The sequence below is a fragment of the Rhinichthys klamathensis genome, unplaced genomic scaffold, assembly GCF_029890125.1.
Source record: "Rhinichthys klamathensis goyatoka isolate OS25496 unplaced genomic scaffold, OSU_Roscu_1.1 h1tg000278l_1, whole genome shotgun sequence".
NCBI classification, from domain to species: domain Eukaryota; kingdom Metazoa; phylum Chordata; class Actinopteri; order Cypriniformes; family Leuciscidae; genus Rhinichthys; species Rhinichthys klamathensis.
Window position 1 is genome coordinate 285219 of NW_026606797.1, and position 20219 is coordinate 305437.

General features: G+C 35.6%; 1 protein-coding gene across 3 annotated transcripts; it reads left to right on the top strand.

The window, feature by feature from the left end:
- The first annotated feature begins 8745 nt into the window (after window positions 1-8745).
- Window positions 8746-20099, top strand: prelid1a (PRELI domain containing 1a). Of its 3 annotated transcripts, none has more exons than XM_056268952.1 (6): window positions 8746-8868; window positions 9475-9590; window positions 15779-16004; window positions 17983-18096; window positions 18362-18440; window positions 19927-20099. In XM_056268952.1, exons 2-6 carry the CDS (start codon window positions 9499-9501, stop codon window positions 20046-20048), a joined length of 633 nt encoding a protein of 210 aa, XP_056124927.1. In that variant the 5' UTR covers window positions 8746-8868; window positions 9475-9498; the 3' UTR covers window positions 20049-20099. The 3 variants fall into 3 exon arrangements, with proteins under 3 accessions (XP_056124927.1, XP_056124926.1, XP_056124928.1); XM_056268951.1 differs by having other exon boundaries at window positions 9482-9590; XM_056268953.1 differs by having other exon boundaries at window positions 9485-9590.
- Window positions 20100-20219: the final 120 nt, after the last annotated feature.

Consider the following 20219-nt stretch of genomic DNA (forward strand, 5'->3'; position numbering starts at 1 on the left):
TGATAAATGTGCATCTATCCATCATAAAAGTGCATCTATCCATGATAAATGTGCATCTATCCATCATAAAAGTGCATCTATCCATCATAAAAGTGCATCTATCCATGATAAATGTGCATCTATCCATCATAAAAGTGCATCTGTCCATCATAAAAGTGCATCTATCCATCATAAAAGTGCATCTATCCATCATAAAAGTGCATCTATCCATGATAAAAGTGCATCTATCCATCATAAAAGTGCATCTATCCATCATAAAAGTGCATCTGTCCATCATAAAAGTGCATCTGTCCATCATAAAGGTGCATCTGTCCATCATAAAAGTGCATCTATCCATCATAAAAGTGCATCTATCCATGATAAATGTGCATCTATCCATCATAAAAGTGCATCTATCCATGATAAATGTGCATCTATCCATCATAAAAGTGCATCTATCCATCATAAAAGTGCATCTATCCATGATAAATGTGCATCTATCCATCATAAAAGTGCATCTGTCCATCATAAAAGTGCATCTATCCATCATAAAAGTGCATCTATCCATCATAAAAGTGCATCTATCCATGATAAAAGTGCATCTATCCATCATAAAAGTGCATCTATCCATCATAAAAGTGCATCTGTCCATCATAAAAGTGCATCTGTCCATCATAAAAGTGCATCTATCCATCATAAAAGTGCATCTATCCATCATAAAAGTGCATCTATCCATGATAAAAGTGCATCTGTCCATCATAAAAGTGCATCTATCCATGATAAAAGTGCATCTATCCATGATAAAAGTGCATCTATCCATGATAAAAGTGCATCTATCCATCATAAAAGTGCATCTATCCATCATAAAAGTGCATCTATCCATGATAAATGTGCATCTATCCATCATAAAAGTGCATCTATCCATGATAAATGTGCATCTATCCATCATAAAAGTGCATCTATCCATCATAAAAGTGCATCTATCCATGATAAATGTGCATCTATCCATCATAAAAGTGCATCTGTCCATCATAAAAGTGCATCTATCCATCATAAAAGTGCATCTATCCATCATAAAAGTGCATCTATCCATGATAAAAGTGCATCTATCCATCATAAAAGTGCATCTATCCATCATAAAAGTGCATCTGTCCATCATAAAAGTGCATCTGTCCATCATAAAAGTGCATCTGTCCATCATAAAAGTGCATCTATCCATCATAAAAGTGCATCTATCCATGATAAATGTGCATCTATCCATCATAAAAGTGCATCTATCCATGATAAATGTGCATCTATCCATCATAAAAGTGCATCTATCCATCATAAAAGTGCATCTATCCATGATAAATGTGCATCTATCCATCATAAAAGTGCATCTGTCCATCATAAAAGTGCATCTATCCATCATAAAAGTGCATCTATCCATCATAAAAGTGCATCTATCCATGATAAAAGTGCATCTATCCATCATAAAAGTGCATCTATCCATCATAAAAGTGCATCTGTCCATCATAAAAGTGCATCTGTCCATCATAAAAGTGCATCTGTCCATCATAAAAGTGCATCTGTCCATCATAAAAGTGCATCTATCCATCATAAAAGTGCATCTGTCCATCATAAAAGTGCATCTATCCATCATAAAAGTGCATCTGTCCATCATAAAAGTGCATCTGTCCATCATAAAAGTGCATCTATCCATCATAAAAGTGCATCTGTCCATCATAAAAGTGCATCTGTCCATCATAAAAGTGCATCTATCCATCATAAAAGTGCATCTATCCATCATAAAAGTGCATCTGTCCATCATAAAAGTGCATCTATCCATCATAAAAGTGCATCTATCCATGATAAATGTGCATCTATCCATCGTAAAAGTGCATCTGTCCATCATAAAAGTGCATCTATCCATCATAAAAGTGCATCTATCCATCATAAAAGTGCATCTGTCCATCATAAAAGTGCATCTGTCCATCATAAAAGTGCATCTATCCATCATAAAAGTGCATCTGTCCATCATAAAAGTGCATCTATCCATCATAAAAGTGCATCTGTCCATCATAAAAGTGCATCTGTCCATCATAAAAGTGCATCTATCCATCATAAAAGTGCATCTATCCATGATAAATGTGCATCTATCCATCATAAAAGTGCATCTGTCCATCATAAAAGTGCATCTATCCATCATAAAAGTGCATCTATCCATGATAAAAGTGCATCTATCCATCATAAAAGTCCATCTATCCATCATAAAAGTGCATCTGTCCATCATAAAAGTGCATCTATCCATGATAAAAGTGCATCTATCCATCATAAAAGTGCATCTATCCATGATAAAAGTGCATCTATCCATGATAAAAGTGCATCTATCCATCATAAAAGTGCATCTATCCATCATAAAAGTGCATCTATCCATCATAAAAGTGCATCTATCCATGATAAAAGTGCATCTATCCATCATAAAAGTGCATCTATCCATCATAAAAGTGCATCTATCCATGATAAATGTGCATCTATCCATCATAAAAGTGCATCTATCCATGATAAATGTGCATCTATCCATCATAAAAGTGCATCTATCCATCATAAAAGTGCATCTATCCATGATAAATGCGCATCTATCCATCATAAAAGTGCATCTGTCCATCATAAAAGTGCATCTATCCATCATAAAAGTGCATCTATCCATCATAAAAGTGCATCTATCCATGATAAAAGTGCATCTATCCATCAAAAAAGTGCATCTATCCATCATAAAAGTGCATCTGTCCATCATAAAAGTGCATCTATCCATGATAAAAGTGCATCTGTCCATCATAAAAGTCCATCTATCCATGATAAATGTGCATCTATCCATCATAAAAGTGCATCTATCCATCATAAAAGTGCATCTATCCATGATAGATGTGCATCTATCCATCATAAAAGGGCATCTATCCATCATAAAAGCGCATCTATCCATCATAAAAGTGCATCTATCCATCATAAAAGTGCATCTATCCATGATAAATGTGCATCTATCCATCATAAAAGTGCATCTATCCATCATAAAAGTGCATCTGTCCATCATAAAAGTGCATCTGTCCATCATAAAAGTGCATCTATCCATGATAAAAGTGCATCTGTCCATGATAAATGTCCAAAAGTGCATCTGGTTATACTGGTTATACTTTTATCCATCATAAAAGTGCATCTATCCATCATAAAAGCGCATCTATCCATCATAAAAGTGCATCTGTCCATCATAAAAGTGCATCTATCCATCATAAAAGTGCATCTATCCATCATAAAAGCGCATCTATCCATCATAAAAGTGCATCTATCCATCATAAAAGCGCATCTATCCATCATAAAAGTGCATCTATCCATCATAAAAGTGCATCTATCCATGATAAATGTGCATCTATCCATCATAAAAGTGCATCTATCCATGATAAATGTGCATATGTCCATCATAAAAGTGCATCTATCCATCATAAAAGCGCATCTATCCATCATAAAAGTGCATCTATCCATCATAAAAGTGCATCTAAACATCAATAAAAAAGTGCATCTATCCATCATAAAAGTGCATCTATCCATGATAAATGTGCATCTATCATCATAAAAGTGCATCTAAACATCAATAAAAAAGTGCATCTATCCATCATAAAAGTGCATCTATCCATCATAAAAGTGCATCTATCCATGATAAAAGTGCATCTATCCATCATAAAAGTGCATCTATCCATCATAAAAGTGCATCTATCCATGATAAATGTGCATCTATCCATCATAAAAGTGCATCTGTCCATCATAAAAGTGCATCTATCCATCATAAAAGTGCATCTATCCATGATAAAAAAAAAGTGCATCTATCCATGATAAATGTGCATCTATCCATCATAAAAGTGCATCTGTCCATCATAAAAGTGCATCTATCCATCATAAAAGTGCATCTGTCCATCATAAAAGTGCATCTATTCATGATAAATGTGCATCTATCCATCATAAAAGTGCATCTATCCATCATAAAAGTGCATCTATCCATCATAAAAGTGCATCTATCCATCATAAAAGTGCATCTATCCATGATAAATGTGCATCTATCCATCATAAAAGTGCATCTATCCATCATAAAAGTGCATCTATCCATCATAAAAGTGCATCTGTCCATCATAAAAGTGCATCTATCCATCATAAAAGTGCATCTATCCATGATAAATGTGCATCTATCCATCATAAAAGTGCATCTATCCATGATAAATGTGCATATGTCCATCATAAAAGTGCATCTATCCATCATAAAAGCGCATCTATCCATCATAAAAGTGCATCTATCCATCATAAAAGTGCATCTAAACATCAATAAAAAAGTGCATCTATCCATCATAAAAGTGCATCTATCCATGATAAATGTGCATCTATCCATGATAAATGTGCATCTGTCCATCATAAAAGTGCATCTATCCATCATAAAAGTGCATCTATCCATCATAAAAGTGCATCTATCCATCATAAAAGTGCATCTATCCATCATAAAAGTGCATCTATCCATGATAAAAGTGCATCTATCCATCATAAAAGTGCATCTATCCATCATAAAAGTGCATCTATCCATGATAAATGTGCATCTATCCATCATAAAAGTGCATCTGTCCATCATAAAAGTGCATCTATCCATCATAAAAGTGCATCTATCCATGATAAAAAAAAGTGCATCTATCCATGATAAATGTGCATCTATCCATCATAAAAGTGCATCTGTCCATCATAAAAGTGCATCTATCCATCATAAAAGTGCATCTGTCCATCATAAAAGTGCATCTATTCATGATAAATGTGCATCTATCCATCATAAAAGTGCATCTATCCATCATAAAAGTGCATCTATCCATCATAAAAGTGCATCTATCCATCATAAAAGTGCATCTATCCATGATAAATGTGCATCTATCCATCATAAAAGTGCATCTATCCATCATAAAAGTGCATCTATCCATCATAAAAGTGCATCTGTCCATCATAAAAGTGCATCTATCCATCATAAAAGTGCATCTATCCATGATAAATGTGCATCTATCATCATAAAAGTGCATCTATCCATCATAAAAGTGCATCTATCCATCATAAAAGTGCATCTATCCATCATAAAAGTGCATCTATCCATCATAAAAGTGCATCTGTCCATCATAAAAGTGCATCTATCCATCATAAAAGTGCATCTATCCATGATAAATGTGCATCTATCATCATAAAAGTGCATCTGTCCATCATAAAAGTGCATCTATCCATCATAAAAGTGCATCTATCCATGATAAAAGTGCATCTATCCATGATAAAAGTGCATCTATCCATCATAAAAGTGCATCTGTCCATCATAAAAGTGCATCTATCCATCATAAAAGTGCATCTGTCCATCATAAAAGTGCATTTATCCATGATAAAAGTGCATATATCCATCATAAAAGTGCATCTATCCATCATAAAAGTGCATCTATCCATGATAAAAGTGCATCTGTCCATCATAAAAGTGCATCTATCCATGATAAAAGTCCATCTATCTATCATAAAAGTGCATCTATCCATCATAAAAGTGCATTTATCCATGATAAAAGTGCATATATCCATCATAAAAGTGCATCTGTCCATCATAAAAGTGCATCTATCCATCATAAAAGTGCATCTGTCCATCATAAAAGTGCATCTATCCATCATAAAAGTGCATCTATCCATGATAAATGTGCATCTATCCATCATAAAAGTGCATTAGGGTTAACCATGGGCTAATTTTCATTTTTGGGTGAACTATCTCTTTAAGTCACATGTTACGTCTCCACACAGTCAGACTCATGGACTCTTCATCTCTGTTGTGTTCCTGGTGTTCATATGAAGATGATTGTCCCTATCAGAACAAAGCCACTGATGTTTTATTAGGATTATCTCTCCAATTATTCATGGAATACAAATGAGATTTTTATAAAAGTTCTATTACAGGGTTAATTCTTCATTATTTAGTTGAACTTTGAAACTTGAAAGAAAAGATTAAAAAAAGTTATGTTAATATGATCATAAATATGTTTACGAAATGCTTTAAAATTGTTTTAACTTTTTTATTATTGTTATTTTATTTTGTCTTATTTATTATTTTTATATTGTTTGTTATTTATGTGTTTTACATGTTTGGATGAAATTATTCATAGTGATTTCAGTCTGGAGTACTTTGAGAAAATATATTAAAGTAATGGATCATATTGAGCTCTTTTTATTGACGGAGTAATTATGAAATTGGTTATGCACGCATTTATTAAATTATTGATCATTGTCAATTGTTTGGGTTACTATAATGAATTAAGAAGAAATGCTTAAAGATTCACTAGCAATACAAGAAATCATGTGTTTAATTTTTAATGCATTTCTGTCCGCATTTGAAGATCCATGTGAATGAACACTAAGAAATCCTTTTGGTTTTAAAGACTGAATGAACAAAACTCCACGGTTACACTTCTTCCAATGCCTTGCTTTAAGAATAAATTAAATGTTCAAAACTTCATGACATTAACCCTCAGACGGTCTTCGTTTCGGAGTCACATCCTGGGCCTTCCCGGTCAGAAGTGACCGGACACCTAAAAATGAAACTTCCTCCATCCCAGTAAAACCAATGCAATTTATTTTTGTTCTATAATATTTATTCTTTTTAATTTAGTATTTTGAGACAATTTGATTGAACTTATTAATATTTATGCAATATTTATGGTCAATTTTTTGCCATTGAAAATAATGAATTTTTTATTTTATTTTTTATTTATTTTCCTTCTATGCAGTATTTTCGGTTAAAATAGAGACTAGGTTTTCTGAAAAAAAAAAAAAAAAAAAAAAATCTATTTATTAAACATAAAATTAAATAAATCATGTTATTGCATGGGTTTACCACTAGATGCCTGTATAGCTCTAAATGGAGATGCTTGTGATTTCTATTTGTTTTTGGACCAAATTACTTACTTTTAAGATGTGGATTGAATGTATTTTTTTTAGAAATTCTCAAATAATACTTTTTGCCAAGGTTTATAACATTTTATTAATTATTATTTTAATAATTGTAATAATTATTATATTAATTATATATATATATATATATATATATATATATATATATTATAATTATTAATTATGTTATGTTTTTCACTCTAGATGTTTTAGAGTTTCACCCCTTCATTGCTGAGCACTTTTTTCTGCATCGTGGCCAATTTGTAGATAATTTTTGTGTTTTTGTCAATTTCCCATTCATTTCCTATGGGGGTCATTTTTGACCAGACCAAAATCGTGACTAATTTTTTTTTACGACCACTTAGCATGCTCGGATCATGAACTCAATTTTTTTGTGTGTTCACATACCTAATGCCAGAAAAGTCACCAAGTTTCGTAACATTCCGATGAAGCTGTGATTTTTAAAAATTCAAACAGATTTTTTGTAATCTGAATTTATTGGTGTGTATGTGTATAAAAGTGTGTTTGTATGTGTGTGTGGGTGGGTGTGAATTTTTTGCACTTTTGATGTTATAGAGTGTCCCTTTACTGCGGTGTAGGCCTACTTTTTTTTAGAATCGTGGCCGATTTGTAGATTGTACAGACAAAAATTCAGAGAATTTTTGTGTTTTTGTAAATTTCCCATTCATTTCCTATGGGTCGGTCATTTTTGACCGAAGACCAAAATCGTTACTATTTTCTACGACCACTTAGCATGCTCGGATCATGACCTCAATTTTTTTTTGTATTTACATACCCAATGCCATAAAAGTCACCAAGTTTCATAACATTCCGATGAAGCTGTGATTTTTAGAAATTCAAAACAGAAAATTATTCGGTCAGAAATGACCGAGGACCGTCTGAGGGTTAAAAATATCCCCTGCAACAAAATCTGCTTTGTTGTCTATGTTGCAGTGAAATACTGTGAATACCACGGCAGAACCTGACGTTAATCATTCAAATAAGGGTGTTGCTTATTTATAACTTTGAGAAAATACTAAAATCGTATTACAGTTTTTAATCAATAAACAATATGTGTTTTATCAGCACCAGTAAAACATCGACTCTGGCAAATCGGTTGAACATAAAAACAAATTGTAGGTCAATTATAGCAATTTAAAAAAAAATCTAACACTACAACCTTTGGAACATGAAAAAAAAAACAACTTTTGGTGAGTTTCTCTCTAAAATAATGATGTACTTGTACCGTGCATGGAAAACATGGCGCCATTTAATGGGAGAGATAAAGTTGCTTATAAGAGAATTTTCAGACAATTAATTTAATTAGGTTTTGCATATGGGTATATTACACATTATCAAATACAATAGACTAAAAAAATCGCTCAGTATTAGTAGGCTATTTCCCATTCAGATCACACGTGTGAATATTTTAAAGACATTTTGCCTTTTATAATCATACCTATGATTTTGTTTTGTTCATATGGCAATTAAGTGACCTAAAAGTCGAAGTTTCGTACCAATTCGATGTAGCAAAACATTTAAAAAATTCAAAACGTAATATTTTTCGTTCTAAAATAAATCACCCACGAACGCTAGAGGGTTTGCATGATATTGAAAGGTCCCAAACCCATTGTAGCATTTTAGCGCATACAGACTTTTCTTTTATACACAAAACGACTCTTCTAAAACTTATGTATTTTGATTATAACCCACGTTAACATGATGTAATATTAATAATTTAAGGGTTGTGGTGGGCTTCACGTAACTCCGAGGTCAGTGGTCTTCCGGAAGTGTCGTCACTGACTGACCATGACCTTCCTCTCGTCTGTCACGTAGTCGTGTGTGTAGACGAGACACGCGAATGATTGTGCAATGTAGGAGTAGAGAAATCACCTCGTACAACGACACAGTCTGTTTACTCTGGTAAGTGCTCATTCACATTAATTTCATTGGTTGTTGTTGCACTAACAGCCATTCAGAAAGAGAGTGACAGGTGAACATGCGTTAGCCGCGAGCTCAGCTAGTTTCCGGTTCACAGCTCATAATCAACTCTACATTATTACTCTGATACTTTAGAGTACTAATACTCCTAATAATATAAAGGGTCTATTAATGGATTTTCATGGCCGTCCATGTGTCCATTTAAGTGTGTATTTCTATGGCTGTGTGGGTTTTTAGGCACATCATCTCTAAACACTGTTTTCCTAATATAATCCCATATACTCGGATTCATTAAGTTAAATCTAGTCAGCTGTCAACAGTTCTAGGAAAGTCTTATCTAGATCTTCTTAAACCCCCCGAGCTGGTTTCTGCTCATCTTTTGAAGAGATTATCAGTGATCTGCTTGCTAAGAGCGTGTTCTCCAGCTGTCAGTCATCTGACATGTGTAGGTGTGCAGCTTTGAGTCAAATACTGTATCTCTGCCATTCATAGATCAGGTTATGCACATGCACTCATATACCAGAGTTAAGACTTGCGCATGCCTGTCGTGTAGATCTCAATTATTAGCTGTTTTGTCCTTTGTTTCAGGTTTTAGCAGGTTGAGCGGGAACAATGGTGAAGTATTTCAGCTGTACAGGCTTTCTGAAGAGTTCTTGGGACCAAGTGTTTCTGGCGTTCTGGCAGAGATACCCCAACCCTTACAGGTGCTGTTACAACACACATTCATCATGCTATTATATATTATTATACCCCAACCCTTACAGGTGCTGTTACAACACACATTCATCATGCTATTATATATTATTATACCCCAACCCTTACAGGTGCTGTTACAACACACATTCATCATGCTATTATATATTATTATACCCCAACCCTTACAGGTGCTGTTACAACACACATTCATCATGCTATTATATATTATTATACCCCAACCCTTACAGGTGCTGTTACAACACATATTCATCATGCTATTATATATTATTATACCCCAACCCTTACAGGTGCTGTTACAACACACATTCATCATGCTATTATATATTATTATACCCCAACCCTTACAGGTGCTGTTACAACACATATTCATCATGCTATTATATATTATTATACCCCAACCCTTACATGTGCTGTTACAACACACATTCATCATGCTATTATATATTATTATACCCCAACCCTTACAGGTGCTGTTACAACACATATTCATCATGCTATTATATATTATTATACCCCAACCCTTACAGGTGCTGTTACAGCACACATTCATCATGCTATTATATATTATTATACCCCAACCCTTACAGGTGCTGTTACAACACATATTCATCATGCTATTATATATTATTATACCCTAACCCTTACAGGTGCTGTTACAACACACATTCACCATGCTATTATATATTATTATACCCCAACCCTTACAGGTGCTGTTACAACACATATTCATCATGCTACTATGTATTATTATACCCTAACCCTTACAGGTGCTGTTACATCACATATTCATCATGCTATTATGTATTATTATACCCTAACCCTTACAGGTGCTGTTACAACACATATTCATCATGCTATTATATATTATTATACCCCAACCCTTACAGGTGCTGTTACATCACATATTCATCATGCTATTATATATTATTATACCCCAACCCTTACAGGTGCTGTTACAACACATATTCATCATGCTATTATATATTATTATACCCCAGCCCTTACAGGTGCTGTTACAACACATATTCATCATGCTATTATATATTATTATACCCCAACCCTTACAGGTGCTGTTACATCACAAATTCATCATGCTATTATATATTATTATACCCTAACCCTTACAGGTGCTGTTACAACACATATTCATCATGCTATTATATATTATTATACCCCAACCCTTACAGGTGCTGTTACAACACATATTCATCATGCTATTATATATTATTATACCCCAACCCTTACAGGTGCTGTTACAACACATATTCATCATACTATTATATATTATTATACCCTAACCCTTACAGGTGCTGTTACAACACATATTCATCATGCTATTATATATTATTATACCCCAACTCTTACAGGTGCTGTTACATCACATATTCATCATGCTATTATATATTATTATACCCCAACCCTTACAGGTGCTGTTACATCACATATTCATCATGCTATTATATATTGTTATACCCCAACCCTTACATGTGCTGTTACAACACATATTCATCATGCTATTATATATTATTATACCCTAACCCTTACAGGTGCTGTTACAACACACATTCATCATGCTATTATATATTATTATACCCCAACCCTTACAGGTGCTGTTACAACACATATTCATCATGCTATTATATATTATTATACCCCAACCCTTACAGGTGCTGTTACAACACACATTCATCATGCTATTATATATTATTATACCCCAACCCTTACAGGTGCTGTTACAACACATATTCATCATGCTATTATATATTATTATACCCTAACCCTTACAGGTGCTGTTACAACACATATTCATCATGCTATTATATATTATTATACCCCAACCCTTACAGGTGCTGTTACAACACATATTCATCATGCTATTATATATTATTATACCCCAACCCTTACAGGTGCTGTTACAACACATATTCATCATGCTATTATATATTATTATACCCCAACCCTTACAGGTGCTGTTACAACACACATTCATCATGCTATTATATATTATTATACCCCAACCCTTACAGGTGCTGTTACAACACATATTCATCATGCTATTATATATTATTATACCCTAACCCTTACAGGTGCTGTTACAACACATATTCATCATGCTATTATATATTATTATACCCCAACCCTTACAGGTGCTGTTACAACACATATTCATCATGCTATTATATATTATTATACCCCAACCCTTACAGGTGCTGTTACAACACATATTCATCATGCTATTATATATTATTATACCCCAACCCTTACAGGTGCTGTTACAACACACGTTCATCATGCTATTATATATTATTATACCCCAGCCCTTACAGGTGCTGTTACAACACACGTTCATCATGCTATTATATATTATTATACCCCAACCCTTACAGGTGCTGTTACAACACACATTCATCATTCTATTATATATTATTATACCCCAACCCTTACAGGTGCTTTTACAACACATATTCATCATGCTATTATATATTATTATACCCCAACCCTTACATGTGCTGTTACAACACACATTCATCATGCTATTATATATTATTATACCCCAACCCTTACAGGTGCTGTTACAACACATATTCATCATGCTATTATATATTATTATACCCCAACCCTTACAGGTGCTGTTACAACACACATTCATCATGCTATTATATATTATTATACCCCAACCCTTACAGGTGCTGTTACAACACACATTCATCATGCTATTATATATTATTATACCCCAACCCTTACAGGTGCTGTTACAACACATATTCATCATGCTATTATATATTATTATACCCCAACCCTTACATGTGCTGTTACAACACACATTCATCATGCTATTATATATTATTATACCCCAACCCTTACAGGTGCTGTTACAACACATATTCATCATGCTATTATATATTATTATACCCCAACCCTTACAGGTGCTGTTACAACACACATTCATCATGCTATTATATATTATTATACCCCAACCCTTACAGGTGCTGTTACAACACATATTCATCATGCTATTATATATTATTATACCCCAACCCTTACAGGTGCTGTTACAACACATATTCATCATGCTATTATATATTATTATACCCCAACCCTTACATGTGCTGTTACAACACACATTCATCATGCTATTATATATTATTATACCCCAACCCTTACAGGTGCTGTTACAACACATATTCATCATGCTATTATATATTATTATACCCCAACCCTTACAGGTGCTGTTACAACACATATTCATCATGCTATTATATATTATTATACCCCAACCCTTACAGGTGCTGTTACAACACACATTCATCATGCTATTATATATTATTATACCCCAACCCTTACAGGTGCTGTTACAACACATATTCATCATGCTATTATATATTATTATACCCCAACCCTTACAGGTGCTGTTACAACACACATTCATCATGCTATTATATATTATTATACCCCAACCCTTACAGGTGCTGTTACAACACATATTCATCATGCTATTATGTATTATTATACCCTAACCCTTACAGGTGCTGTTACATCACATATTCATCATGCTATTATGTATTATTATACCCTAACCCTTACAGGTGCTGTTACAACACATATTCATCATGCTATTATATATTATTATACCCCAACCCTTACAGGTGCTGTTACATCACATATTCATCATGCTATTATATATTATTATACCCCAACCCTTACAGGTGCTGTTACAACACATATTCATCATGCTATTATATATTATTATACCCCAACCCTTACAGGTGCTGTTACAACACATATTCATCATGCTATTATATATTATTATACCCCAACCCTTACAGGTGCTGTTACATCACAAATTCATCATGCTATTATATATTATTATACCCTAACCCTTACAGGTGCTGTTACAACACATATTCATCATGCTATTATATATTATTATACCCCAGCCCTTACAGGTGCTGTTACAACACACGTTCATCATGCTATTATATATTATTATACCCCAACCCTTACAGGTGCTGTTACATCACAAATTCATCATGCTATTATATATTATTATACCCTAACCCTTACAGGTGCTGTTACAACACATATTCATCATGCTATTATATATTATTATACCCCAGCCCTTACAGGTGCTGTTACAACACACGTTCATCATGCTATTATATATTATTATACCCCAACCCTTACAGGTGCTGTTACAACACACATTCATCATGCTATTATATATTATTATACCCCAACCCTTACAGGTGCTGTTACAACACATATTCATCATGCTATTATATATTATTATACCCCAACCCTTACAGGTGCTGTTACAACACATATTCATCATGCTATTATATATTATTATACCCTAACCCTTACAGGTGCTGTTACAACACATATTCATCATGCTATTATATATTATTATACCCCAACCCTTACAGGTGCTGTTACATCACATATTCATCATGCTATTATATATTATTATACCCCAACCCTTACAGGTGCTGTTACATCACATATTCATCATGCTATTATATATTATTATACCCCAACCCTTACATGTGCTGTTACAACACATATTCATCATGCTATTATATATTATTATACCCTAACCCTTACAGGTGCTGTTACAACACACATTCATCATGCTATTATATATTATTATACCCCAACCCTTACAGGTGCTGTTACAACACATATTCATCATGCTATTATATATTATTATACCCCAACCCTTACAGGTGCTGTTACAACACATATTCATCATGCTATTATATATTATTATACCCCAACCCTTACAGGTGCTGTTACAACACATATTCATCATGCTATTATATATTATTATACCCTAACCCTTACAGGTGCTGTTACAACACACATTCATCATGCTATTATATATTATTATACCCCAACCCTTACAGGTGCTGTTACAACACACATTCATCATGCTATTATATATTATTATACCCCAACCCTTACAGGTGCTGTTACAACACATATTCATCATGCTATTATATATTATTATACCCTAACCCTTACAGGTGCTGTTACAACACATATTCATCATGCTATTATATATTATTATACCCCAACCCTTACAGGTGCTGTTACAACACATATTCATCATGCTATTATATATTATTATACCCCAACCCTTACAGGTGCTGTTACAACACATATTCATCATGCTATTATATATTATTATACCCCAACCCTTACAGGTGCTGTTACAACACACATTCATCATGCTATTATATATTATTATACCCCAGCCCTTACAGGTGCTGTTACAACACATATTCATCATGCTATTATATATTATTATACCCCAACCCTTACAGGTGCTGTTACAACACATATTCATCATGCTATTATATATTATTATACCCCAACCCTTACAGGTGCTGTTACAACACATATTCATCATGCTATTATATATTATTATACCCCAACCCTTACAGGTGCTGTTACAACACATATTCATCATGCTATTATATATTATTATACCCCAACCCTTACAGGTGCTGTTACAACACATATTCATCATGCTATTATTTATTATTATACCCCAACCCTTACAGGTGCTGTTACAACACACATTCATCATGCTATTATATATTATTATACCCCAACCCTTACAGGTGCTGTTACAACACATATTCATCATGCTATTATATATTATTATACCCCAACCCTTACAGGTGCTGTTACAACACATATTCATCATGCTATTATATATTATTATACCCCAACCCTTACAGGTGCTGTTACAACACATATTCATCATGCTATTATATATTATTATACCCCAACCCTTACAGGTGCTGTTACAACACATATTCATCATGCTATTATATATTATTATACCCCAACCCTTACAGGTGCTGTTACAACACATATTCATCATGCTATTATTTATTATTATACCCCAACCCTTACAGGTGCTGTTACATCACATATTCATCATGCTATTATATATTATTATACCCTAACCCTTACAGGTGCTGTTACAACACATATTCATCATGCTATTATATATTATTATACCCCAGCCCTTACAGGTGCTGTTACAACACATATTCATCATGCTATTATATATTGTTATACCCCAACCCTTACAGGTGCTGTTACAACACATATTCATATTCATTTGTATATTTAACTTAATTTTGTTTTTTTTATTCGCCAGTAATCATGTTTTAACGGAAGACATCATATTTCGGGAAGTCACTCCAGACAACTGCCTGATGTCCAGACGTCTCTTGACCAAAACCAGCCGGGCTCCTCGCTGGGCGGAGAGGTTTCTGCCCGCACACATGGCCCAGAAGGCCTACATCATCGAGGACTCAGTGGTGGATCCTCAGGGCCGGACCATGACCACCCTCACCTGGAACATCAGCCACGCTCGAGTGATGGTGCGCCGTCTCTCTCTCACACACACACACACACACAGCTGCTCCACAACACGTCTGATAACACACCTTCAGTTCAGATTTTACACAAAACACAATGAAGCCTATTTTTAATATGTTGTACACTTAATTTCCCCTTTTTATTTCTGAAATGGAACAAAAACTGATTAATTATAGCTGATCATTTTAAATAAGATAAACATTGTGTCTAGATTTTCATTACTGCATTACAGTAGAATAAATAAGAGTTTATTAAATAAAACATTTGAATCGATGAAAAAAATAAGAATCGGGGTGGAAATATTTGAAATATGACATGTTGAAAAACAACATGAGCTGACAGTGGCCGAGAGCTGCTTTAAAGGGGTCATATTATGCCATTTTTGTACAAGCTAATATGATTCTTTAGGGTCTAAATTAAAAGTTTGTAATATACTTTAATTAAAAATTCTCATTAGTATTGTAAGAAAACAGTTATTTTACCTGGTCAAAAACAGCTGTTTTCAGCACGCCGTTTCAGTGCATATGACTTTAAATGATCATGAGCTTTGCTGACCCCGCCTCTCTGTTCTGTGTGTACACGTTTGTAACACAATAACCATAACGCGTTGTTCATTATAAACGTGGGATTATGAATTATATTGAGAACGTCGTACATAGAAAACATGCCGTAATGTACCCTGAGTGTAAACCTTAGACGCATTCATTGTGAAGCGTGCAAGCGATTGGCAAAGATATAAATATTAATATAAAGGTTAATAAAACGTTACACTCACTTCAGTTGTTCTGGAGGTTCAGCAGGAACACGAATATCTGGTACCGATCCTTTATTCATGAGCAGCTTCTTAGCAAATCCAGCTTTATAATGACCCTCGTTTATAAAGCAGTCTGGTGAGAAATGATTCGCGCAAACATGAACGCATTAACATTGCTCGTGGGGAATATTCCCTTCGAAAACAAACTCAGCCACTGCGTCTTCAGCGGTTCGGATTCAGGAACATTAAAATGACTGTGTTCGTTATTACACCCAAGAACAGAACACCACAATCGCTTAGAGCCATTCTGCTCATAGACAGTGCTCCAGCATATCAACAATGACCGCGCCGATCCGCGCAGACTATGATTGACAGCTCTCACAAGCGAGGGCGGGTCTGGGTTGAAACGCTGCTGTCAATCAACAATCGCGGGAGGGGCTTCTGTGACGTCACACGGTCGAACGGCTTGATTTGAGGCAGGGGAAAACATATAAGGAGATTAAAACAAAAACACTGGATGGATTTTTATCATGATGGTTGTGTACAGACACTGCCAACACACATTTCAGTACAATCAACTTGTAAAAGTGCATGTACCATTATATGACCCCTTTAAAGAGGACCTGTGATGCTTTTTACAAACTCTTGCTGTAGTTTCAGGCTCTACTAGAACAGGTTTTCCTGCTTGAATGTTGATTATTCTCCTCATATTCTCCATTGTTGCGGCTCCTCTCTTCCCAGTCTGTCAGTAACGCTCTGTTCACTTCCTGTCTCTATGAAGCCCCTCCTTCTGAAAGCACACTGTGCTCTGATTGGTCGGCTGGAGCAGTGTGTTGTGATTGGTCGAGCGCTTCGAGTGTGTTTGGGAATGTCCCGCCCCTTTCCATAACCACCAGTTTAACACACTACTGACTAACTCAACCAGGCCCCGCCCCTTTATTCTGCTTATGAATTATTATAATGAGGAATATTGTGACGTGTTCGTTCCCGGAAGAAACTCAAGACTACAATGGAGGCGTTTCAGGAGTTCAGGAACACTGACACTGATATAGAGGAGAACTGGAGCTTTCTCATGATCACACAGCAACATCACACACTAAACACAGATGAACAAAAGCAGAACATGTCCTCTCTAAAGACTCTTCTCTGACGGGGTTTCATTATCCGATATATAAAAAAGACTAATAAATGCTAATTTTTGACTAATAATTGTTGTGTGTGTGTAGAGCGTGCAGGAACGGTGTGTGTATAAGGTGAACCCTGAGAACAGCAGCTGGACTGAGATCGAGAGAGAGGCCTGGGTTTCCTCCAGACTGTACGGCCTCTCTAAAGCGGTTCAGGTCAGTGTGTGCTCATCTCAGAGAAGATTTTATTTATTTATTTACATTTATTATTATCATCAAAGAAATCATGATAAAAAAAATTCAGGATTCTTTGATTAGAAATTTCAAAAGAACAGCATTTATTTGAGATAGAAATATTTAGTAACATGCGTTTGAGTAAGTTTCTTCAGTCTGGATGGATGTTCACGTGTGGTGTTTAGTGTGCAGTCCACTTGTCTCACTCAGTCTATTCAGAGTGTTTCCATCTTTATCCCATTTTCAGGAATTCGGACTTGCCCGGTTTAAGAGCAACGTTACCAAGACCATGAAAGGCTTTGAGTTCATCCTGGCCAAGATGCAGGGTAAGATGCCAGCCAGAGTCCAAGTGTACAGTAGCGGTTTAAAGGAGCAGTTCAAATCTCCTGATGATTTACTCATCCAAGAAGATGTTCATGTGTTTCTTTCTGCAGTCGAGAAGAAATGAAGGTTTTTGAGGAACACACTCCAGGTGTTTCTCCATATAGTGTCTTCAATGGGGTCCAACGGGTCGAAGGTCCAGATGTGAGTTTCAGTGCAGCTTCAGAGTCTCGACACGATCCAGCCGAGGAATAAGAGTCTGATCTAGACAAACCAGCCGACATTTATAACACAATACACATTTATATACTTTTATCCACTAATGCTGGTCTTGCACTCGCTGTGATGCGACCAAGCGGCAACATTCTAATCTGAAAAATGAAGCCTACCCGGAAGTGCGAAAAACTGCAATACATCGAAAATCCGCTAGAGGGAGGTCCCAAAAGGGAGCAAATATCCATAGACCGCATGTTAAAATGTCCGTTTTCACAGCATAAATTTATATGTTTACATGTTGGTCCCATGGACTTTTATTGTATTTTAGGATAGGTCCCGAGTGCCTGACAACTGTGAGGGGGGTGAATTTTTTTCTAACTCGGTAGTTTAGACCGTATTTAGATATAAAATGTATGACAAATAAGCGCGTGATTGACAGCTGATAACGAGTTGCGCCGAGTGGAATTCCTGAAAATTTGAAAATTCCTGAAAATTTGACGTCTCGGCCATGATCTGACACAACACATCACACCACCTCTGTATCCTTTCTGAACATTTGTATTTGAAATATCGTAAGATTTTCCAAGATGGCACCGCCCATACCCCCCATAAACAGCCTCAAAACCGTTCTTCAGAAAGTCTATGGGTGACGTCACAGACGCTTTGTCCATATTTTTTACAGTCTATGGATGCGACACACATTACGTGATCAGGGTGAAAGGTCAAGCGTGACGTAGGTGTAAGAACAGACCCAGTGTTTACAGAGCCAACCTGCAAAGACTAAGTCAAACGCCATTTACAAAAAAATAGAAGGTGAAACAATGTCGGACGATTATGAAGTTGGAGGAGAAATTGAGTGTTTTTCGCCCTTCCCTTCATTTATAAACCGGAACACGCTTGACCTTTCACCCTGATTGCGTAATGTGTGTCGCATCACAGCGAGTGCAAGACCAGCATTAGTGGATAAAAGTATATAAATGTGTATTTTGTTATAAATGTCGGCTGGTTTGTCTAGATCAGACTCTTATTCCTCGGCTGGATCGTGTCGAGACTTTGAAGCTGCACTGAAACTCACATCTGGACCTTCGACCCGTTGGACCCCATTGAAGACACTATATGGAGAAACATCTGGAGTGTGTTCCTCAAAAACCTTCATTTCTTTTCCACTGCAGAAAGAAAGACATGAACATCCTAGACAACGTGGGGGCGAGTAAATCATCAGTAAATGTTAATTGTGAAGGAATGCTTTAAGTGTTGGATCTGGCTCTCCTGCAGGTGACGCTCCCACACGGACGCTAGCAGAGACCGCGACAGTGAAGGCTCGTGAGACTGCGCTCGCGGCTAAAGTGAAGGCTAAGGATCTAGCGTCTCAAGCGCAGAAGAAGCAGTATGTATGATGAAGAAACACACGGCTCTTCCAGCGCTGACGGCTCGTGTCATTCCCACACATTTGCCTCTGGATCTCAGTGTGGATTTAGTGAAACCAATGTGCTCTTCGCCTGAAACCCTCCAGTGAACTCGGTTTAATGCGGCAACATCCTCCTCCTGCTTCATCAAGTCAGATTTTA